This window comes from Delphinapterus leucas, chromosome 8 (assembly GCF_059928025.1).
Source record: "Delphinapterus leucas isolate spDelLeu-1000000601 "Yukka" chromosome 8, BTC_Dleu_Yukka2, whole genome shotgun sequence".
NCBI lineage: Eukaryota > Metazoa > Chordata > Mammalia > Artiodactyla > Monodontidae > Delphinapterus > Delphinapterus leucas.
Genome location: NC_143136.1, coordinates 82,262,496 through 82,287,592, shown reverse-complemented (window position 1 = coordinate 82,287,592; position 25,097 = coordinate 82,262,496). Strand labels below are relative to the sequence as shown.

Genomic DNA, 25,097 nt, shown 5'->3' with positions numbered 1-25,097 from the left:
ACCCGCCAGGGCGGGCGGGGCTGCGAGTTGAGGCTCGGGTTTCGGTTTCGGACGGAGCGCAGGGAGAGGACTGGGGTTGGCGGCTTGAACATAGCTTGAAGGGGTTAGTGCACCACGGCTAGCCGGGAGGGAGTCCGGGAAAAGTCTGCACCTGCCGAAGAGGCAAGAGAGTTTTTCTTCCCTCTTTGTTTCCTGGTGCGCGAGGAGAGGGGTTTAAGAGCGCTGCTTAAAGGAACTCCAGAGACGGGCGCGAGCCGCGGCTAAAAGCGCGAACCGCAGAGACGGGCGCGAGCCGCGGCTAAAAGCGCGGACCCCAGAAACGGGCGGGAGACGCTAAGGCTGCTGCTGCCGCTACCAAGGGCAATCATAATAAACTCTCCACACCCCTCTTCCGCGGAGCCTGTGCAGCCCGCCACTGCCAGGTTCCCGGGATCCAGGGACAACTTCCCCGGGAAAACGCACGGTGGGACTCAGGCTGCAGCAATGACACGCCGGCCTCTGCCGCCGCAGGCCCGCCCCGCACGCAGTGCCCCTCCCTTCCCCCCCCCACCCCCGGCCTGAGTGAGCCAGAGCCCCCGAATCAGCGGCTCCTTTAACCCCGTCCTGTCTGAGCAAAAAACAGACGCCCTCCAGCGACCTACACGCAGAGGCAGGGCCAAATCCAAAGCTGAGCTCCTGTGAGCTGTGAGAACAAAGAAGAGAAAGGGAAATCTCTCCCAGCAGCCTCAGAAGCAGCGGATTAAAGCTCCACAATCAACTCGATATACCCTGCATCTGTGGAATACCTGAATAGACAAGGAATGATCCCAAATTGAAGAGGTGGACTTTAGGAGCGAGATCTATGATTTTTTTCCCTTTTCCTCTTTTTGTGAATGTGTACGTGTATGCTTCTGTGTGGGATCTTGTCTGTATAGTCGTGCTTCCACCATTTGTCCTAGGGCTCTATCCGTCCATGGTTTTTTTTTTTTAATTTTTTTCTTAATAATTTTAATTGTAATAACTTTATTATACTTTACCTTCGTTCTTTCTTTCTTTCCTTCCTTCCTTCCCTCCTTTAGACAACGAATCACCCCAAATTGAGGAGGTGGTCTCTGAGAGCAAGATTTATGATTTTTCCCCCTTTACCTCTTTTTGTGAGGGTGTATGTGTATGCTTCTGTGTAAGATTTTCTCTGTATAGCTTTGCTTCCAACATTTGTCCTAAGGTTCTATCCGTCCCTTTTTTTTTTCTAAATATTTTTTAATTCAATAACTATATTATATTTTATTTTTACTATATCTTCTTTCTTTCTGTCTTTTTTCCTTCTTTCCCTCCCTCCTTCCTTCCTCCCTCCCTCCCTCCTTTCTTTCCTTCTTTGCTTCTTTCTTCCTTCCTTTCCTCCTTTCCTTCTTTCTTTCCTCATACTTCTAATAATTCTCTCTACTTTTTCTCCCTTTTATTCTGAGCCGTGTGGATGAAAGGCTCTTGGTGCTCCAACCAGGAGTCAGGGCTCTGCCTCTGAGGTAGGAGAGCCAACTTCAGGACACTAGTCAACAAGAGACCTCCCAGCTCCACATAATATTAAACGGCGGAAATCTCCCAGAGACCTCCATCTTAACACCAGCACCCAGCTTCACTCAACGACCAGCAAGCCACAGTGCTGGACAACCTATGCCAAACAACTAGCAAAACAGGAACACAACCCTACCCAGTAGCAGAGAGGCGGCCTAAAATCATAATAAGGCCACAGACACCCCAAAACACACCACCAGACGTGAACCTGCCCACTAGAGAGACAAGATCCAGCCTCATCTACCACAACACAGGCACTAGTCCCCTCCACCAGGAAGCCTACACAACCCACTGAAACAACCTTAGCCACTGGAGACAGACATCAAAAACAACGGGAACTACGAACCTGCAGCCGGCAAAAAGGAGACCCCAAACACAGTAAGATAAGCAAAATGAGAAGACAGAAAAACACACAGCAGATGAAGGAGCAAGATAAAAATGCACCAGACCTAACAAATGACGAGGAAATAGGCAGTCTACCTAAAAAAGAATTCAGAATAATGATAGTAAGGATGATCCGAAATCTTGGAAATAGAATGGACAAAATGCAAGAATCACTTAACAAGGACCTAGAAGAAATAAAGATGAAACAAGCAACGACAAACAATGCAATAAATGAAATTAAAAGTACTCTAGATGGGATCAATAGCAGAATAAGTGAGGCAGAAGAACGGATAAGTGACCTGGAAGATAAAATAGTGGAAATAACTACTGCAGAGCAGAATAAAGAAAAAAGAATGAAAAGAACTGAGGACAGTCTCAGAGACCTCTGGGACAACATTAAACGCACCAACATTCGAATTATAGGGGTTCCAGAAGAAGAAGAGAAAAAGAAAGGGACTGAGAAAATATTTGAAGAGATTATAGTTGAAAACTTCCCTAATATGGGAAAGGAAATAGTTAATCAAGTCCAGGAAGCACAGAGAGTCCCATACAGGATAAATACAAGGAGAAATACGCCAAGACACATATTAATCAAACTGTCAAAAATTAAATACAAAGAAAGCATATTAAAAGCAGCAAGGGAAAAACAACAAATAACACACAAGGGAATCCCCATAAGGTTAACAGCTGATCTCTCAGCAGAAACCCTACAAGCCAGAAGCCAGTGGCAGGACATACTGAAAGTGATGAAGGAGAAAAACCTGCAACCAAGACTACTCTACCCAGCAAGGATATCATTCAGATTTGATGGAGAAATTAAAACCTTTACAGACAAGCAAAAGCTGAGAGAGTTCAGCACCACCAAACCAGCTTTACAACAAATGCTAAAGGAACTTCTCTAGACAAGAAACACAAGAGAAGGAAAAGACCTATAATAACGAACCCAAAACAATTTAGAAAATGGGAATAGGAACATACATATCGATAATTACCTTAAATGTAAATGGACTAAATGCTCCCACCAAAAGACACAGATTGGCTGAATGGATACAAAAACAAGACCCTTATATATGCTGTCTACAAGAGACCCACTTCAGACCTAGAGACACATACAGACTGAAAGTAAGGGCATGGAAAAAGATATTCCATGCAAATGGAAACCAAAAGAAAGCTGGAGTAGCAATTCTCATATCAGACAAAATAGACTTTAAAATAAGGACTATTAAAAGAGACAAAGAAGGACACTACATAATGATCAAGGGATCGATCCAAGAAGAAGATATAATAATTGTAAATATTTATGCACCCAACATAAGAGCACCTCAATACATAAGGCAAATACTAACAGCCATAAAAGGGGAAATCAACAGTAACACATTCATAGTAGGGGACTTTAACACCCCACTTTCACCCATGGACAGATAATCCAAAATGAAAATAAATAAGGAAACACAAGCTTTAAATGATACATTAAACAAGATGGACTTAATTGATATTTATAGGACACTCCATCCAAAAACAACAGAATACACATTTTTCTCAAGTGCTCATGGAACATTCTCCAGGATAGATCATATCTTGGGTCACAAATCAAGCCTTGGTAAATTTAAGAAAATTGAAATTGTATCAAGTATCTTTTCTGACCACAATGCCATGAGACTAGATATCAATTACAGGAAAAGATCTGTAAAAAATACAAACACATGGAGGCTAAACAATACACTACTTAATAATGAAGTGATCACTGAAGAAATCAGAGGAAATAAAAAAATACCTAGAAACAAATGACAATGGAGACACAACGACCCAAAACCTATGGGATGCAACAAAAGTAGTTCTAAGGGGGAAGTTTACAGCAATACAAGCCCACCTTAAGAAGCAGGAAACATCTCGAATAAACAACCTAACCTTGCACCTCAAGCAATTAGAGAAAGAAGAACAAAAAAACCCCAAAGCTAGCAGAAGGAAAGAAATCATAAAAATCAGATCAGAAATAAATGAAAAAGAAATGAAGGAAACGATAACAAAGATCAATAAAACTAAAAGCTGGTTCTTTGAGAAGATAAACAAAATAGATAAACCACTAGCCAGACTCATCAAGAAAAAAAGGGAGAAGACTCAAATCAATAGAATTAGAAATGAAAAAGGAGAAGTAACAACTGACACTGCAGAAATAAAAAAAATCATGAGAGATTACTACAAGCAACTCTATGCCAATAAAATGGACAATCTGGAAGAAATGGACAAATTCTTAGAAATGCACAACCTGCCAAGACTGAATCAGGAAGAAACAGAAAATATGAACAGACCAATCACAAGCACTGAAACTGAAACTGTGATTAAAAATCTTCCAACAAAAAAAAGCCCAGGACCAGATGGCTTCACAGGTGAATTCTATCAAACGTTTAGAGAAGAGCTAACACCTATCCTTCTCAAACTCTTCCAAAATATAGCAGAGGGAGGAACACTCCCAAATTCCTTCTACGAGGCCACCATCACCTTGATACCAAAACCAGACAAGGATGTCACAAAGAAAGAAAACTACAGGCCAATATCACTGATGAACATAGATGCAAAAATCCTCAATAAAATACTAGCAAACAGAATCCAACAGCACATTAAAAGGATCATACACCATGATCAAGTGGGGTTTATTCCAGGAATGCAAGGATTCTTCAATATACGCAAATCTATCAATGTGATAAACCATATTAACAAATTGAAGAAGAAAAACCATATGATCATCTCAATAGATGCAGAGGAAGCTTTCGACAAAATTCAACACCCATTTATGATAAAAACCCTGCAGAAAGTAGGCATAGAGGGAACTTTCCTCAACATAATAAAGGCCATATATGACAAGCCCACAGCAAACATCATCCTCAATGGTGAAAAACTGAAAGCATTTCCACTAAGATCAGGAACAAGACAAGGTTGCCCACTCTCACCACTCTTATTCAACATAGTTTTGGAAGTTTTAGCCACAGCAATCAGAGAAGAAAAGGAAATAAAAGGAATCCAAATCGGAAAAGAAGAAGTAAAGCTGTCACTGTTTGCAGATGACATGATACTATACATAGAGAATCCTAAAGATGCTACCAGAAAACTACTAGAGCTAATCAATGAATTTGGTAAAGTAGCAGGATACAAAATTAATGCACAGAAATCTCTGGCATTCCTATATACTAATGATGAAAAATCTGAAAGTGAAATCAAGAAAACACTCCCATTTACCATTGCAACAAAAAGAATAAAATATCTAGGAATAAACCTACCTAAGGAGACAAAAGACCTGTATGCAGAAAACTATAAGACACTGAGGAAAGAAATTAAAGATGATACAAATAGATGGAGAGATATACCATGTTCTTGGGTGGGAAGAATCAACATTGTGAAAATGACTCTACTACCCAAAGCAATCTACAGATTCAATGCAATCCCTATCAAACTACCACTGGCATTTTTCACAGAACTAGAACAAAAAATTTCGCAATTTGTATGGAAACACAAAAGACCCCGAATAGCCAAAGCAATCTTGAGAACGAAAAAAGGAGCTGGAGGAATCAGGCTCCCTGGCTTCAGACTATACTACAAAGCTACAGTAATCAAGAAAGTTTGGTACTGGCACAAAAACAGAAAGATAGATCAATGGAACAGGATAGAAAGCCCAGAGATAAACCCACGCACATATGGACACCTTATCTTTGATAAAGGTGGCAGGAAAGTACAGTGGAGAAAGGACAGCCTCTTCAAAAAATGGTGCTGGGAAAACTGGACAGGTACATGTAAAAGTATGAGATTAGATCACTCCCTAACACCATACACAAAAATAAGCTCAAAATGGATTAAAGACCTAAATGTAAGGCCAGAAACTATCAAACTCTTAGAGGAAAACATAGGCACACTCTATGATATAAATCACAGAAAGATCCTTTCTGACCCACCTCCTAGAGTAATGGAAATAAAAACAAACAAATGGGACCTAATGAAACTTCAAAGCTTTTGCACAGCAAAGGAAACCATAAACAAGACCAAAAGACAACCCTCAGAATGGGAGAAAATATTTGCAAATGAAGCAACTGACAAAGGATTAATCTCCAAAATTTACAAGCAGCTCATGCAGCTCAATAACAAAAAAACAAAAAACCCAATCCAAAAATGGGCAGAAGACCTAAATAGACATTTCTCCAAAGAAGATATACAGAATGCCAACAAACACATGAAAGAATGCTCAACATCACTAATCATTAGAGAAATGCAAATCAAAACTACAATGAGATATCATCTCACACCAGTCAGAATGGCCATCATCAAAAAATCTAGAAACAATAAATGCTGGAGAGGGTGTGGAGAAAAGGGAACACTCTTGCACTGCTGGTGGGAATGTGAATTGGTTCAGCCACTATGGAGAACAGTATGGAGGTTCCTTAAAAAACTACAAATAGAATTACCATATGACCCAGCAATCCCACTACTGGGCATATACCCTGAGAAAACCAAAATTCAAAAAGAGTCATGTACCAAAATGTTCATTGCAGCTCTATTTACAATAGCCAGGACATGGAAACAACCTAAGTGCCCATCATCGGATGAATGGATAAAGAAGATGTTGCACATATATACAATGGAATATTACTCAGCCTTAAAAAGAAACGAAATTGAGCTATTTGTAATGAGATGGATAGACCTAGAGTCTGTCATACAGAGTGAAGTAAGTCAGAAAGAAAAAGACAAATACTGTACGCTAACACATATATATGGAATTTAAGGAAAAAAAATGTCATGAAGAACCTAGGGGTAGGACAGGAATAAGGACGCAGACTTACTGGAGAATGGACTTGAGGATACGGGGAGGGGGAAGGGTGAGCTTTGACAGGGTGAGAGAGAGTCATGGACATATACACACTAACAAACGTAGTAAGGTAGATAGCTAGTGGGAAGCAGCCTCATGGCACAGGGATGTTAGCTCGGTGCTTTGTGACATCCTGGAGGGGTGGGATAGGGAGAGTGGGAGGGAGGGAGATGCAAGAGGGAAGACATATGGGAACATATGTGTATGTATAACTGATTCACTTTGTTATAAAGCAGAAACTAACACACCATTGTAAAGCAATTATACCCCAATAAAGATGTTAAAAAAAAACAACGTAAACTGCATACTTTGTATAACTAAATTAAGATATATTTTGAGAAGTTGATGGCTTTGGAAATTTAGAGCTCAATAGGGCCCTTTGAAAAAGAAATATCTAAATATATATTTAATATATCAACTATATAAGTGACTTGGTAAGAGTCAACAACTGCAGAAGCAAGGACTACGGTTAATTTCCCAAAGTTTTTTATTTGTATTACTTTGCTTTATTATTTTATGTTCATCTGGTATGCTTCCAAGGATATTCAACCCTGTTTATGATACAAATATATATATAGCAACAGCAAGCCCTTTAAGAGAGAAAGAGAAGACTAAAAACAGTGACTGCAGTGAATTAGGATTAATGAAAGGTGAGGTTCATTTGGCACCAAAGAAAAGATTAGATGAAAGGAGAGTAAAGTCAGAGTTGGCAGAGCCAAAAAAGGCTTGGATAAGACTGACATAATTTTTCAAAACTCATCTGCAAAGAATAACGATTCTTTATCCAAAAAAAAAAAAGGCCCAGAAAACTAAGTATTTCTGTATTTCCTAGAGCTGAAACTGTATGTCTCTACTTCTTCCACTGTGAGAAGATCCAGATTCATGAATAAGTTCTAGTCGAATGGGATGAAGTTTTATGCTCTCAGTAAATATATTATCCTAGTTATAGTCCCCATTCCCTTGCTACTGTTTTTAGTCTTCTCTGCCCTATTCAGGGAAGCTGACACATTCCCTTGTCACTGATGAGCACAGGAGTAGCACTTGCAGAAACAAGTTCTTAATGTGCTCACTGCAGTGTGCCTGACCGGCAGGATTACACTAGTACCTGAGGGCTCATGCTGCTCCAGGGATAACTTAGTGGCAGCAGTATATATACTAAATCTCCTAGTCTTCCTGCTAAACATTCTTACCTTCTGTTAACTAAACAGGGAAGGTTAAGAAAGTTGGTAGATCTTTCTTGAACTTAGCTATAGCACTTTGTGGGAATTTCCTTGAGGAGAATTAGCTATGGTCCTTTTATTTAATTAATTCATTTATTTAACATCTTTATTGGAGTATAATTGCTTTACAATGGTGTGTTTCTGCTGTATAACCAAGTGAATCAGCTATACACATACATATATCCCCACATCTCCTCCCTCTTGCGTCTCCCTCCCACCCTCCCAGGTGGTCACAAAGCACCCAGCTGATCTCCCTGTGCTATGCGGCTGCTTCCCACTAGCTATCTATTTTACATTTGGTAGTGTATATACGTCCATGCCACTCTCTCACTTCCTCCCATCTTACCCTTCCCCCCTCTGTGTCCTCAAGTCCATTCTCTATGTCTGAGTGTTTATTCCTGTCCTGCCCCTAGGTTCTTCAGAACCTTTTTAATTTTTTTAGATTCCATATATATGGGTTAGCATATGGTATTTGTTTTTCTCTTTCTGACTTACTTCAATCTGTATGACAGTCTCTAGGTCCATCCACCTCACTACAAATAGTTCAATTTCGTTTCTTTTTATGGCTGAGTAATATTCCATTGTATATATGTACCACAACTTCTTTATCCATTCATCTGTCGATGGACACTTAGGTTGCTTCCATGTCCTGGCTATTGTAAATAGAGCTGCAATGAACACTGATACATGACTCTTTTTGAATTATGGTCTTCTCAGGGTATATGCCTTGAGAGTGGGATTGCTGGGTCATATGGTAGTTCTATTTTTAGTTTTTCAAAGAACCTCCATACTGTTCTCCATAGTGGCTGTATCAATTTACATTCCCACCAACAGTGCAAGAGGGTTCCCTTTTCTCCACACCCTCTCCAGCATTTACTGTTTGTAGATTTTTTGATGATGGTCATTCTGAGCTATGGTCCTTTTAAATGCTCTTTTATACAGATTTTTCTTATACTGCCATGCTGAGATGGTATTTACCCTGCTTACATATTTGGGATAGGGCTAAAACAAACATTCAAGTTAGGCAGGATGTCCAGGTTCAAGTCTATCCTGAAGATATTTATTGGATGAGATTCCCTAGGTGACCTGTCATCTATACCATTGCTTTTGTTTAACCTTGGAATTAGAAAAACTTGCTGGATAGTCAGCACTGAGTGAAAGGATAGCTCCTTCAGTGCACACCCCCCCTTTTCAGACAGGGCCTCTGGCCATGGTGCTGACATATTTTTTTCAAGTGAAGCTCATTTATGAGCATACCCTAAAGGGAGGTGGCAAATGATGATTAGGATAGGGCAAGAAAATATTAGAACTAAGAGACACAAACTCCAGTGGTATTAGTTCTACCTTATGAAAGAACTGTAAGATTATCAAAAAGATGACAGGAGAGTGTTCGCATTCATTCCTATCATCCTGCCTCTAAATTCAGTGATCAGCAAAGAAGGACCAAAAACCTAGGGTTAGCCACTCTACATCACATGCTTACCATTTTCTGAGTCATCCAGAGTTATGCTTCACAGTAACTGTCACCATCTACTTCCTTTATATACCCATTCTAGGATCTCAGAATACAACATAGCTGGGAGGGACAGAAAGATGGATGACAGTACAGTATAATCTGGGCTTACGTAGTCGTCTTAGGAAAAGAAAGTGAGCAGGTATAATAATAATAAAAGCCCTGGGAAAGCACAGACATTTAAATACTAAGACTGCATTTGATCACTAAAGCAATCAGAAAAACACACTGTTGCAACAAGACAATCAGTTCAGGAGTTGTGAAAGGTGAAAGTCTGTGACGCACTCAAAAGTGGATTCAGAGGCCAAAGATTCAGAGCTCTGACCCACTCCAGATCCAGGTAAAGGAAAAGACAATGTGAGAGCACCAACTATAAAGTGTTCTTATAGGATGGACTCTTATAATTAGACATAGTATCAAGAAAAACTTGCACGAGCTAGTAAATATCTGAGTCCCAGGAAAAGTTAATTTGGGGAGGAAGGTGGAAGGAAGGACCCACACCTAATTATATCATGACACAGTATCATGATTTAAGGATAAAGTCAATCATTTTGATATACAATTCTGTACAGTTATATTAGGAAAAAAATATGAGATTAACGATTACAACAAAGTAAAAAAGGTAAACCAAAGAATAATATTTAAGGTTTGAATCCTTTATGTAAAAACAAATTTGGCATGTATCAATATATAAGGTCTGAAATGCTATGAACCAAATAATTACTTTGTAGTGAAAGGAGGGAAGATGGGCATGGACATAAGGGAAAAGTCTACCTTTTACCACGTATTCTTAAGCACTGATTAAATTTTGTTCGTAACTTTTAATTTTAAAAAACTGTGTCAAAATTAATAGTGCTCACATAAGCTGACTCTATTTTAAAATCAAAATGAGAATCAAGTTTCAGTTATACAAGTTAGGTTCTGCATAAGTAATGGATAGCAACGTGATTATAGTTAACGATACAGTACTATATACTTGAAATTTGCTTAGAAGATAGAACTTAACTGTTTTACCACAAAATTTAAAAAAAGGAGAAAAGAAAGAAATCTATATGAGGTGATGGATATGTTAAATACTATAGCTTGATTGTGGTATTTCACAATGTATACCAAAACATCAAGTTGTATACCTTAAATATAAGCAATTTCTAATTTGTCAATTATACCTCAACAAAGATGGGAAAAAACCAAGAATCGTTAAAGAGCAAAATAAATGCAAACTTTCACTTTTAATTTGGTATTGATATTTAAGATTTTACAGTAAAAAAATATAATCTATCATTATTGCTATAACATAAAACAATCTTTTAGAGCCAAAGAATATAGACTGTTTAATTCTAAGCAGATCTAATCATCCTCACTCATTAGTATTTAATATTATAGACCAGTTTTTCCTAATTCTTTCATAACCAAGGACTCTATATTATTTTCCACTTTCACAAGGTCCATATTTTTGACATGTAAGATTTATTCAGTAATATTTTTTTTCAAACACATTATTAAACACACATTCACACACATACACTCTCTCCCTTTTCCCTGCCAACTAAAACCTGTCAGTATAAGATAAACTGATGCTAGTATGCTTAGCTGATAAAACAACAGTCTGTACAAATTAGGCTGTTCAACTTAAGTATATTTAGAGTCCACAAGGTTCAGTAGATGTTTAAAACAACAAGTGAGTGTGCATTTGCAACTTAAGACCCTCAGGGCTCCAAGGACTCAAAGATGGGATATGTCAATATAGATAATAAAACCAAAGTTGCCACAGTCTGAATTGCCTCTTAATAGACCCAATGAGAAAAACCCTTAAGTTGTTCATGAGAACTGGAGAAGAAAAATCCACACTGGATAGGTAGGTATGAACCTTACTAAATTAATATATTGCTAAACTTATAAATAAAGAAAATAAATATTTAATGATGAAGTTCATTAATAAAGTAATCTAAAATATAAACCAGATACAAATAAAACAAATCTCATAAAAGTTCCTTTGAGAAAAAAAAATTAGAAGTATGACATTTCAACTGTTTTTTAAAAGAAAATACACAAACAAAAGAGTATAATTTGTATTAATGCAGTTTTGCGCCACAGTAATATTAGAAATTTTATGCTAACTTACAGATTTTAAAGATTTTCAAGTTTTAATTGCTTTCAAATGGTATAGCAAGACACAAATATTACTTTAATATTATTGTCTTTTTTCCAAACTACCTGAACATTTTCATTCCACTTCTCAGCAAAAATCTTGCCTGGAAATACTGCAGGTAGAGATAATTGTTCTTTAAATATTTTAAGATACTGTGGAAAACCAAATGAATTCATTAAGTGTATCTGCCGGTGGGAAAATCGTGACTTCACTCTCTTTTCTAAGAGTTCCAAAATATCCTTAAAAACAAACAAAAATCTCCGTAAGATGCATATTTAAAATAACCATACCAATGTTAGAGGTATAACTATTTGAACTATCACTTATAATCAGCAATGTTTATCCTGTAATAGACAATTAAGCATTTAAAATGCTTATCCTGTAATACACAATTAAGCATTAAAAAAAATTTAATTATTCCCTTGATCTACTTAGGGCTACAAGGTAGTAGAGGTAAGAGAATGCGGCTTGGAAATAAACCAAGCCTCTAAAAGTATTTTTAATCCAAGCTACTTTTAATCCCCTTCTAAGCACTTGTAAGCCTGGTGATGTCAAGCCTTTTTCCAACCATGTTTTTCTCAGCTTATCTTTAACATTGCAAGACCAACAATAACTACTAAAAAATTATAGCTATCAATAAACAATTTCATACATTCTATGAAGAATTCACATAAAAAATTAATATAATAAAATGTAATTAGACTTATTAACATTCATGAAAATTTAAACATCTTCTTCATTGTTTTATGTAACAAAGACTCAAGAAGCAGCATGTGTAATGGAGAAATATTCAATTCACTAAACTATACAAATTTAAGCTGAAGCCACGCTGGACTTAAGGAACAAACTGTAGAAGAGGAAACTGGCAGGAACACAGTGTGACATTGGTAAATTATTCTGTCTTTTGGCTTTTTTATAACAATATTTGAGAAACTACTTGTATTAGTGCTATTTTTCCTTGAGAAGTGAGGGAGCAAGTTTAGTGTCAATTTTCTATAAAAAAAGAAAAACAAAAAGCTGTGGTGAGGCCCAGAAATACGGATTTTCAAATCTACCCAGATGATTCTAGGTTAAGAAACCAATGATACACAGGAAAGAATTAAAGCGACCAAAAAGGCATCATGGCATCATGGTTAGTGTGGAAAGGAAGACAGGAAAGATTAATAGCTTGGGGTTAGAGTGGAGGAGGGTGAATGAAAAACCTGAGATGTGTTTACAGGTTAAAGAAAAATATAGTGACAGCATAAGACAATTAAAAGTTATGTTCAGAGACAGAAATATTATACATTTACTTTCTACTAAGGAGCAGTTCTAGATCACCCATACAGGTAAGCAATAATTAAGAGCCTGAACTTGGGAATGGAAAGAGATGGAAGTAAAAGAATTTTAGAGGTGAACAGTAACTGATAGTTTGGTGGTGGGCAGTAATGACAGAAATTGGTAATGTGGGGATACAGGGAATAGTAGAAAAAAAAAAATTACTGCCACAAGGAAGAGGTTATTTGCTAACAAAATCACTACTCCATCATTCCTTTTGCTCTTTCCCTATAAACATGGACACACAGATATATACTTAGACTTGAATTACACAGTTGGAGAATTATACATACAGAATAAAAAAGAGACTCTGATAATATGGCTAAGGAGCTACTAACCCTTTATTTGGTCCCTCACTGGGTCAAAAGCATTTGCCACTGCCACTTCCACCCAAAGGAAGAGCTTTTAGCAAGGAGGAATGTGCTTCCCTAACCACTGTGTTAGATTGCTACATTTTGAAAAGAGGAATAAAGATATGTGGAGAACCAGCCAGATTTTCTGTGAGAGAGGCTTATTATGAAAGCATACATTGTAAGCTCTAGAGCACTGGGGAAGGAGGACAGAGAAAGCCACTCCTTTGAGAAACAGCACTAGCAAGACTGTTGAAAGATGACTTAGTAAAGAGTTTCACATTTCTAAAAAAGGGAACGAGCTGTACAAAAGGAGAATGAGGGCTTGACATAAGCCTGCCATAAATGAAGGAGGAAAAAGGATGAAAGCTACAGATGCATGGCAGCCATAGTATAAGAAGCGGGTGGCTCTTAAAAACCAGTTTTACCTGAATTCAATTAGAAAGTTCATACTAGGAGAGTAAAAGAACGTAAACACACTGCTTCTCGGCCTTTCGGCTAAGATCAAGTATAGTATCTGTTCTTATCAGTTAATAACCGATATGTGCTCTATCCGAGGACAATGAATTAAATGGATTTCTGGAACTAGGAGATGGAATAGGAACTTGCTCCATCCATTCCACGCATCGACCTGGTACTGCAGTACTTCCAAGAATGGTGCACCCACTTCGGGGAAAAATTTTTTAAAAAAAGAAAGATAGATAAGGTAAACGCAAAAAGGCCTACATAAGCTGTCTGAAGGTACACAAGGTTCAACATACATGGAGTCTTCACAAAGTAATGTGATAGTGACATTAACACTATGGTTAAATCATTCTAAAATCCTCCAAGGAGCAAAGAAGCCACTATCTACAGTGACAGCCTGATAGAGATAATCCCTTCCATTTCTGGAGATGTATACTTACAAAGTTGGGACAGTATCATTTTGAGTTGATTCCAAGCATTTTTAAAATATGGAAAGAATCTTAAATGTAAAAAGTAGAAACTATTAGCAATTTTTATAAAATGGTAGTGAGGTTATTTAACTTTCTCTTTATTTGCTAATGTAGAAATTATATTTATTAGCATAATCTCACTTCACATTTTTTTATTCAGTAATTTGATTAGACGGCAGGAGGTATTAGTCTATCAGGATATGTGATAAATATTTCCTTGTTTTCCTCAATTTGAGTTGAAAAGTGGGATAAATGTGCCAAGTATTGATGAAATACATTTGAAAAATGACCTACATGGTAACTAAGTCAGTAATTAAACTTTAATTTTCTAAATATTATAATCAATTTTTAAAATAGAAACACTTACCAATCTACATGTAAGACCAATAACTGCTACCGGAGTCTGTGCAGACTGAGAAATGTCAAAAAGATTATAGAGGAGTGTTTGGTTTTTATGATGAGCAAAAAGATCAAATTCATCTAATATGAAGATCACTGGGCAACTACTAGTCCGGTCACCTAAGAAAAAATAAGAGTTTTATATTAACAAGCAATTATATCAGCCTTTCTTAAATTTCCAAACTATTTATTACATTTCATTTTTTAAAACTCAATTCAAAAAATATATATTGATAACCTACTTTGGGTGGGGCACTTACCAATGCTTGTACATTTATTCAACAAAAAAAATTATTCAAAGGACAAAATAGCCCCTATGGCCCTCAGGTAATTCAGTCTAATCACCAGACTCTAGTAGCTTTACTGATGTTAAGAAAATCATTTAAATGACTGAAGATTATTGTTTTTTAAATTATGTAAACGTAATTCTTCTATCATCAGAAAACTGACAAGGATCTTTTAACACCTACAGAGACCAAAACGCTTTGGGATTAAATACAGAGGGACATAAAACTATTACTTCAAAAGAGACTTATTTTTAGTTAGTAGAAATATAAAGTAAATCTTCCCATAGAAATAATTTTTATAAATAACCGTTGTACTGTGAAGTTTAACCAAAGCTACTTTAACTCCTACTAATGACAATTATAACACTTCTACAACAGGGAAAAGTTCAACATGACTCTGTGGATTTGTTTTTCTTCTCACAACAGTGGAAACTACTTTAGCAGAACAATCACTATTACCTTAAGGTCTAAGGCTTTATATTTGCATAAAAAGTGAAAAAAACTGATAATAAACAGATTTATTAATAATAATTATTATCTGTTAGATAATATCTGATAATATTATCCAATAGATAATAAAACATATGCATTAACCTAAATGATATTAAAACCACAGGGACCACTCAGAAGTCTAGACCTACATAATATAGTACTTTAGTTTCTGATAAAATATAGCATTACATAACAATGGAAAAAGTGGTATATTCAAGATTAGATCTTTACTTTACACCTTCCCAAAATAAATTCCAGCCAAATGATGAATTATATGTACTGGATGAAAATATAAGTGAATGTCAAAGTATGAAGGAGAGAAAATTTTGGCTATGTAAAAAATTTTAAACTTCTATTCAGCAGAAAAGTCCAAACCAAACTTAAGAGAAGAAACAAGTGCAAGAATTCACATAATAAGTATGAGATAAACCACCAAAATAAGGCAAAGAACCAACAGGAAAAACACAAACCAGGAAATATCAGTGGCCAATTAAAATTTGATATGAGCATCATCAGTATACAAATTATGCAAATTAAACTAAAATAAAAATTTTTTTCTATTAAATAGGCAAACATGAAAATAATTGTTTTTGAGGTCCTGTAGGAGAAAAGTACTTTTAAATATGTTTAGAAAATGGACCTTCTAGGGTAGTTTTGTAATTAATATTTATTCTTTTAAATGTAGAACCTTTTAATCTAGAATTCTACTATTGAAATTTACCCCAGGAAATCTGGATGATCATTTAAGCATTTCTTCCTAATTATACAAAATTAGAAATAAAAGTTGATAGCTGGTGATTAATAAATTATAATTCATTATATTAGAATTTTAAATTATAGTTAATTTATATTTTTAAAATGAAATATATGAGAACCATAAAAATGATGATGCACCTCAATATTTACTGACATGGAAAGATGCTTACGACATACCATAAGTAAGTGAAAAGATGTATATCACACAACAAAATAGAAAAGATTTTATTATTGAAAATTACGTCTATACCAATGATATACTACAGGTGAATAAAGATATGAAATCAAATATTAGTTGGAATAATCACTATTATTAGGGATTTCAATGGTCATTATTTTATTCTTTTTTATATTTCTTTATTTATTTTTGTAAAAGCATATGATCAAGGGAAAAATAAAGCTAAACAATTATCTTTTGATATTGTTAAACATACTAATATTTACCTTTTTTTAAAGCTTCCAGAAGAAATGAAAGGTTTTCGGCAAAGCTTCCCTGAATAACAAAAAAAGATACCATGACTAGAAGTTTAGTGAAATAAAGAATAAAAGAGGGCTATATGATTCTATATACTGTATAGACACCGTGTATCTGGCCAAAGTCATTGGCCAGATTCTGAGCTGAATATCTCTATGCTTACAATCTAAAACTTAAATACAAAAGTAGAGATGGCATAGCACTGAAAATGGCATTATTATGCCATGTTCAAAATTTTATATTTTCTGGATAAAATCTGTAAAACTGTTAACTTTATTTAAAGGTAATTTTTAAGAGTTGTTATATTCTGAATAGTCAGAGAACAAGAAATCCATTGCGCTTTGTATCTTGAAACACGTCAGTCTCTTGGAAGTCTCAAACTTGTACCACTAAAAAAATTACCATGAATTTAAATGAGATCCAAAAGGAAAAGGGAGAAGAAACTTGCCTCAAACATCAGACAATACAACAGTGTTTCTCTATTCAAGAGAATATTATAGAATTTGTATATATCATATCAAATTTGGCTGTGTTTACTTGGAACACAGCCAAAACATTTTTGGATACAACTTAAATATTCTGGTTGGAAATTAATAGAGTAGCAGATGCATTATCCAGATGTTCCAGCTTGTGGATAAAGGCCTAATTAAAATATTTTTTCACTTAAGTCCTTAATTTTTACTTCATTCAGATTTCTTTATTTAAAGAAACAGCCAACTTTAAATTTGAGGAGATATATAGGAAAAAAGAAACCCACTTGTTTGTTTCCCAGTAGAGAGAACTGATATAAAATAGCATAACAGGTTTTAAAGAGCTTCTACATACTTTGTGATGATTACATACTGTCAAGTAATACTATTTCCAAGGTAGGCAGGGCAAGAGGTATTTACCATAACATAAACAAAGGCTCAGAGACAATCTGTTGGAAAATCAGTGGTCAAAGTTACTCAAAGGTTGCTTACATTTTGCTATTTTTTTAAAGACTATTATACCTGACATTAAGTGTAAGTATATACTTAAATTCATATGCACATATTATAAGAATTTACTTATATGAGTATATACTTATATAAATATACACATTTATGTGTGTGTGTGTATATATATATATATATATAAATGAATATACAAGTTTGCTCTAAGTACATCAAAACAGAAAGGGTCTGGGTTAAATCACTTAGTTTCTTAATGCCCAGCCTTTGTCATTTTATGACTTCAGGCACACTATGTTCTCTTAGCCTCAGGTGCTTAATCTATACAATGTAGAAGTTAAACTATAATCTGTATATGTGGGGATTATGATAACAATAGTGATGACTAGGATGATAACCAACTGTGCCTTGTATTATTTCGTATGAATCCGATGCAAATAGCTCTATTTAGAAAAGTCAGAAACACTTATCTACTGGAAACCAAAAGCCAAACATAATAGTAACAAACATAATACTACATAATAGTAACTCTCCTTTGCCAACTAGGCCGCTATCTTCTACATTACATTCTGGACAGGAGGTAGAACAACAGATTTACAGAAGAAGCATTTGAACTTGCACTTCAAAGACCTGTAGATAGGGACTTCCCTGGTGGTGCAGTGGTTAAGAATCCGTCTGCCAATGCAGGGGACACGTGTTCGATCCCTGGTCCGGGAAGATCCCACATGCCGCAGAACAACTAAGCCTGCGTGCCACAACTACTGAGCCTGCGCTCTAGAGCCCGCAAGCCACAACTACTGAGCCCATGTGCCACAAATACTGAAGCCCACACACCTAGAGCCCGTGCTCCGCAACAAGAGAAGCCACTGCCATGAGAAGCCTGCCCACCGCAACGAAGATTATCCCCGCTCACCACAACTAGAGAAAGCCCACGTGCAGCAATGAAGACCCAAAGCAGCCAAAAAAAAAAAAAAAAGACCTGTAGATAATGGAAGGGTAACACATGATTGGCTCAACTTGTTATAGGTAATTTTTAAAGAATAAAATTATTAAATGTTAGGAGGCTTACACAACTATGTCAGTGTTACTGCAGAACAGAGACACAGTTTAGAGATCAGAGTGACACCACTTAATGATCACCAGTGACCAGAAAATGAACTTGGAACGTCTACAACCTGCTTCAATTGCATTAAGCAGATGAGTCATTTCATTATGAAAATTAAGGCAGCTGCAAGTTAATCATGTTTCCCTTGAGCCTTATAAATCAAGTGGTAGGTAAAAAGTTTAATAAAAGTTCCAAAACATTTATCAGTTTAAGTTATTGATGTTTACTGTCCTGAGATTCCAAGCTACAATAATGAGATGTGGGTAACTTTCTGAGAACATTTTAATAATAAGAGATAACTGACATTTGCACAGCATATTACCATCCTATTTAAAAAAAAAAAAACATAAATGATGTTTAATACTTCTTTTCTTCTTTAGAATAAATCTGTGAGGTATCATAAGATAATGCCAATTTAACAGGTGAGGAATCTGTAATTCAAAGATATTTATTAGCCATGATTACCAGGTAGTCAATAGTTATAGGGCAAGACTCAAATCCACTTTTTGTAGCTTCAAATTCAATACATTTTCCACTACTCCCATGCTATCCAAGTCTCATAAGACTAGAAATAGACTGCTAGAGTGTAGTATTTTTAAAAACATATTAATCTATCTCCAAAGGTAGAGAATCATAATATTTACCTTACAGATAAAGAAACAAACTCAGATAATATCTACACAAACCTGGACTTCTTGAAGTATTTAATAACTAGTATAACCTACTTCAAAAAAAATCTAAACATAAAGATTTGATGAATAAATGCATCCTAGTACATTGTACATTCTTATAAGAATCTTACATATTTCAATTTAGAATCTCTGAACTCTTCCTACTCTTCCAAAAATATAAACATATCTATGCTATACAGACTTTAATTTGAAGCCTATTCAATAAAATAATGAAAATAATACTTACAAAAACTTTATCTCCAACTACATTTTCCAGATTTAACTGCCTTGTGATTTCCTTTAAGGCAATTTTATCATTGATCTGCAGCAGTCCTGAAATAAAGCCCATTTTAAAGTATTTAATAAAAATGAAATATGTATTTGATACAATGCAGATTATTTTCAAGTAAATTTTCTAATGCTTTTAAAAATTTAACTAGAAAGAAAAAAGTCAAAGCCTATTAGTGTACATTATTTCCTTTTAAAAACTCAACAGTGAAAACATTTAATAGACTCAAAGAACCATCTTCCTTGGGATTCGTATTATTTAAAAAAAACCAAGAGACCTTATGTGTCTCCTTTATTAATATTTTTTTAATTTCTAAAAATACTGTGTACAGTGTGCTAAAGTAAAAGTTGTTAAACAAGGATTTAGTTTTTAAAATATAGTTATTAATGCAGATTTAAAACACACTAGTAAATTAAGGTTCATAATATAAAAAGCTCACATGGCTTACATCATTTCCAATAACAAAACGAGGACATACTTACCATTTAAGTGAACTTGTAATACATTTTCACTCACTTCTTCTACTTCCATTAGTTCTTTCAAAGCATGGTTTATTAACTAAATAATATTAAAAAGTTTATGAAATATTTAATAATAGGTAAAAGATGATAAGCCCATATTCTTTTTTAAACTATCAGTAATAGGAACAGAATATAAACAGATTGTCATTTGAAAATCAACAATTAAATTTGCAGATTCTCTGTAGATAGAAGGTTTAACTGAACTCCTAAAGTCTGACTCTTAAGATGCCAGAGCCTGGACTGATGCCACACTCTCTCAATCAGCTACCCAAACTTCTAATAAACGTTCAGAAATAACCCTTAAGTTTTCAAAGAAATACTTCTCTACAGTAGAAGTCACATAAAACTATGGCCACTTAAGAACTTCATGTCTCAGTCAGTTCATTATATGTCTCCACCATTTACTCTACAAAATTATCATTGAAATCAGTTAAAAGCTATTGAAAATAAGTACAAGAACAATGCTAAATGACAGCAAAACATCTGCCCCCAATACAGCAATTTTTATGAAATACTGTGAACTACTTTGTATGTTACCTTAAAATGAAAATTAAAAAAGAAATACCAAGAGGTTAAGCTGAAAAAAGAGATGTTGCCTTTGTTAGCTGCTAGGTAAGCAAAGAAAGCCCTTATTAAACTTAGAGCTCACAATTAAAAAAAATTATTAATACTAATAAAATATAATAGTAATTACTACTAAAAATACCCAGAAAGTGTTATGCCACCTTAAACTGTTCAATTATAAAGCTTCACATTTTTATAATTACAGGTTTCTATGCCACATACTTACATTCTTTATATTTTTTGATTTGTGACATCTTATCACTCATATTGCACTATCATATATATCTCTTCATATTAATACTACATATTTCCTTAAATTTGAAAATAAATAGAATTAAGAAAAAACATAAAGCTTTTTAAAAGGAAGAGTAATGGCAGATTATTCTTTTTAATATGAAAATAGAAATAGAATGGTACTATCCCAAAATATATAGTCCAGGAAATTAGGCTATGTATACAATAAAGATGGCATCAAAATTTAGTGAGGACAAAAAGGATTATTCAACAAAGTCACTGAGACAACTGGTAAGCTATTTTGAAAAACAAAATACTATTTGTATTTGCAATATTCTACCTCTATTTGTCACTGTAATATCTTTGTGCAATAGAAAGAAAACAAATACCCTCATTTTAAATTATTACGTTTCACAACAGTATTATCAAACATACTAGCTATTCCTGGTATATCTGTATAGTTTCTAAAGCATATGGAATTCTACCTCAGGTCACAGGTAGTCCTCTTAAAAAAGTCCTCTTAAAAAAAGACAATCTCAAAATGTCAACTGTCATACTATGAGTAAAAGCCCAGCTGAGATGTTACATTCTTTACAGAAAACTGTCAGAAGATGAGGTGGTACTTTTCTGTCTTTGGATCAAGTCAGACCCTATCGCAAGAGTTAGTCCCCAAATGATACAAACTCGGGTCTCTTATGCTGTATTCTCTTAGTAACCTGCTGTGTTCTTGCCCCCACCTCTTGATATTTTACTTACATAATATTTATATTTCCCTGGCTCTGATTTTATGTTTAAAATCATTTTACGTTTGATGAATTGTTCAAAACCATTTCAAATTCTTTGCAAAATGAAACAGGGTTAATAATAATACCTTCATTTTACATATGCATAGAGAGAGTTGTAACAGGTTTATAGCCTCTTTCCACTGAATTTACTTTAACACCAGGTTACTATGATTTGCTTGAATCAGCTCACAATTTTTTTATGAGGTGTGACCGTCTGAAATGATATTAGCAAGTATGTCTTCAAATAATAATTTTAGTTCCACTCTGGATATTGCTAAACTTTACTGTGTAATTAGCTAGGTTACCAATCACATAATGCCAGTTTTTTTTCAAGGAAACAATGTCATCTTTTCAAATATTTTAAACTATATTATGTACTAAAAAAACTTAGTTGGTTATGTTACACTAACCATCATAACGAATTTGGCTACCCCATTTCCACATTCTTTGTAGCTAAAAATTAATTTTACCAACATAGTAGCACAGCTTGCTTAGAACTGCCAACATCCAGAGATTTTTATGCTTACCTACTATTACTATTCCCAAATACTTTATGGAACACAAGATTCAACAATATGCAACTAGAAGAAATATCAACTAGAAGAAACATCCTACTTAACCATCTAGCAAGTTTCTTTGTCTACACTTATCTCTATATAGAAGAGTATTTTCCAGGGTCCAATCTGTCATTTGGAACCATATCTATTTTTAAAATAAATGTTTGAAATACAACAAACCACAATATCTGTTACCTTTATTGCTTAACTGTAGATTTTGAATTTTTGTATTTTGGATAGTTTGGCCAAGGATAGTGTTTTAAATATACTGTAATCTTATTTTTTAAGTGCAAATTTACATGATTATACTAATAATATTACTAACACATGATTGTACTAATGCTATGATATACATAATTATACTAATTATATTACATAATAAAATTCTTATCTAAGAATAGCTTATTTTATCTCAGGATACTCCCACATACAACAAATCACAAAAGTGGCACGAGTTAAACAATGCTCCTTATCTTTTTGACCTCTCAATATTGGAGTGCAGTAGGAATAAATTAAATTGTACCAAAATGGAATACCAGGTATGGGTTCTTCCATATTCCAGTTAACTCACATTAGATAAATGACGTCAAAACACCAGAACAGTGTGTTGTACCCACAGACTTGTAGAATTAAAAGAGTGACCCTTAATGTAGACAATGGATTTTAGTTAGTAATGATGTCTCACTATCACTTTCATTAATTTTAACAAATGTACCACACTAAAGCAAGATATTAATGATACGGGAAACTGTGTGCACGTGTGTGCATGTATGTATGTGGAGATTATATGGGAACTCTGTACTATCTGCTTACTTTTTCTGTAAAAAATATATCTATTTTAGCCAATTTACTAATGAAATGGAGTATAGCTTTAATTTGTATTTACTTATACAACTTTGTAAGCGTTTACTAGCTCTGTTTCCTTTTTTCTGAACTTTCTCCATGCCTTTAGGGACAAACTTCCAAGATGAAAGTTCAGAATAAATTCAGTCATTAGCTGTTCAAGTTATATTTTTAGGCTTGACACTTTGATGTATAAATCACTGAGATTCAACTTCTCTGTTGTATTGTTACTTTGTTTCAAGATGTGCAGTGTACCACAGAATAACAGGTCTAATGTACTGATTTCCTAGATCTCATTTTCTCCTGTACTGATACAAGAGTATCACTATGGAGCTCCTTGAAGAATTAAAGTATTATGTAAAAATGTTCTTCAAAAATACATAGGTAGGGCTTCCCTGGTGGCACAGTGGTTGAGAGTCCACCTGCCGATGCAGGGGACACGGGTTCGTGCACCAGTCCGGGAAGATCCCACATGCCGCAGAGCAGCTGGGCACGTGAGACATGGCCGCTGAGCCTCCACCTCCGGAGCCTGTGCTCCGCAGTGGGAGAGGCCACAACAGTGAGAGGCCCGCGTACAACAACAACAACAACAACAAAAAAAAAAATACATAGGATAGGGCTTCCCTGGTGGCGTAGTGGTAGAGAGTCTGCCTGCCAATGCAGGGGACGCGGGTTCGTGCCCCGGTCCGGGAGGATCCCACATACCGCAGAGTGGCTGGGCCCGTGGGCCATGGCCGCTGAGCCTGCATGTCAGGGTCCTGTGCTCCACGGCGGGAGAGGCCACAGCAATGAGAGGCCCATGTACCGCAAAAAAAATAAATAAATTAAACAAAATAAATAAAAAATACATAGGATAATGTGTTTTCCAAAGACAATAAAATAATGAAAACTGGAAAGAAAGGAAAATTATCCTTTACTAAAGAAAGACTTAAATTCACATTAAGAGGGTTTGCAGAGCTTCAGTTTTTATGACCCACACTTGGAAATAGCCTGTGAAATGTTCACACTGCTAACACAGAGAAATTCTAAAAGCATCCAGACAAGGAAAAGTCACAAACTCAAAACATGTTAGCTGTGGTGGTCATCAGTGATGTTCACCATACTTCTGCTTAACCTCCCTTTCTAGGCAACTAGGAAAAATGCACTTCCTTGCTCTCTTGAAATTAGGTGTGACCATGTGACTCACTCTGTTCAATGAACTGTGAGATGTGTTCTGTATCACCTCTGGGTAGGAACTTTAAGAGTGTCCATGATTCATCATGCTCCCTTTCTTCCACTGGGGTGTTTGTGGAGAAATGCTGACATAACATCCACCACTTCCTTTAAGTGACTACAGAGAACAGTGTCCCCTTGCTGATCCACACTATGCATAGAGCAAAAGTAAACAATAAACTTCTTTTGTGTCAAGACACTGAAATTTAGGGTTGTTATGACTGCATTATCTAAACTATCCAGATTGAAACAGCAATTTATAAAGGAAAAAAGAAAAGCCTACCCTTGGAGTTTTCCCACAGAATACAAATTGAATAAAATCTATGTAATTCCAAAGGAGAAAAAACTGTGACCCAAGAATTCAATCCCAGCCATGTTGTAAGTAACGTGCAAAATAATTTTTGATGTATTTAAAATATTTTTTACATTTCCCCATATTACTAAACTTCATTTCTCTTTTGTATTTCTGTGGTTTGAATGACTTTAGTGATTTGTTCTGTTAAGCAGGTTGTTGGGGTTTTTACCTTTGCCTTCAACCAACTTTCCATTCTTTAGTTTTTAAAATAGATTGTATGGTCATATAGTTTACCCCTCAAAAAGTATAAAAAGATATGCAGTGAAAAGATTCCTACCTCTGTTCCCATATCCCCGCCTCAACAAATAACTCATTATATTTGTGTTTAATATCTTAGGGAGGCACATGG

At 35.3% G+C, this 25,097-nt stretch overlaps 1 protein-coding gene and 1 non-coding gene across 20 annotated transcripts in view; one reads left to right on the top strand and one right to left on the bottom strand.

Moving 5' to 3' along the window:
• The window catches only part of ORC4 (origin recognition complex subunit 4), a 123,441-nt gene that overhangs the window by 37,281 nt on the left and 61,063 nt on the right, over nucleotides 1-25,097 (bottom strand). For 18 of the 19 annotated variants that reach the window (XR_016394163.1, XR_016394164.1, XR_016394166.1 and 15 more), the window contains 5 exons: nucleotides 20,160-20,235; nucleotides 19,636-19,721; nucleotides 16,650-16,698; nucleotides 14,639-14,790; nucleotides 11,735-11,908 (listed from right to left, as the gene is read on the bottom strand). Coding sequence is in view for 8 of the 19 variants with exons in the window: in XM_089916856.1 (XP_089772982.1) it covers nucleotides 11,735-11,908; nucleotides 14,639-14,790; nucleotides 16,650-16,698; nucleotides 19,636-19,721; nucleotides 20,160-20,235 (537 nt within the window). In the remaining 11 variants the exon portion in view is untranslated. The remainder of the gene's footprint in view (nucleotides 1-11,734; nucleotides 11,909-14,638; nucleotides 14,791-16,649; nucleotides 16,699-19,635; nucleotides 19,722-20,159; nucleotides 20,236-25,097) is intronic. The other variant, XM_022569685.3, reaches the window with a different exon arrangement.
• LOC115802203 (U2 spliceosomal RNA) lies at nucleotides 13,815-14,004 on the top strand. The gene has a single exon (XR_004022601.2). It is a non-coding gene; the product is annotated as a U2 spliceosomal RNA (small nuclear RNA).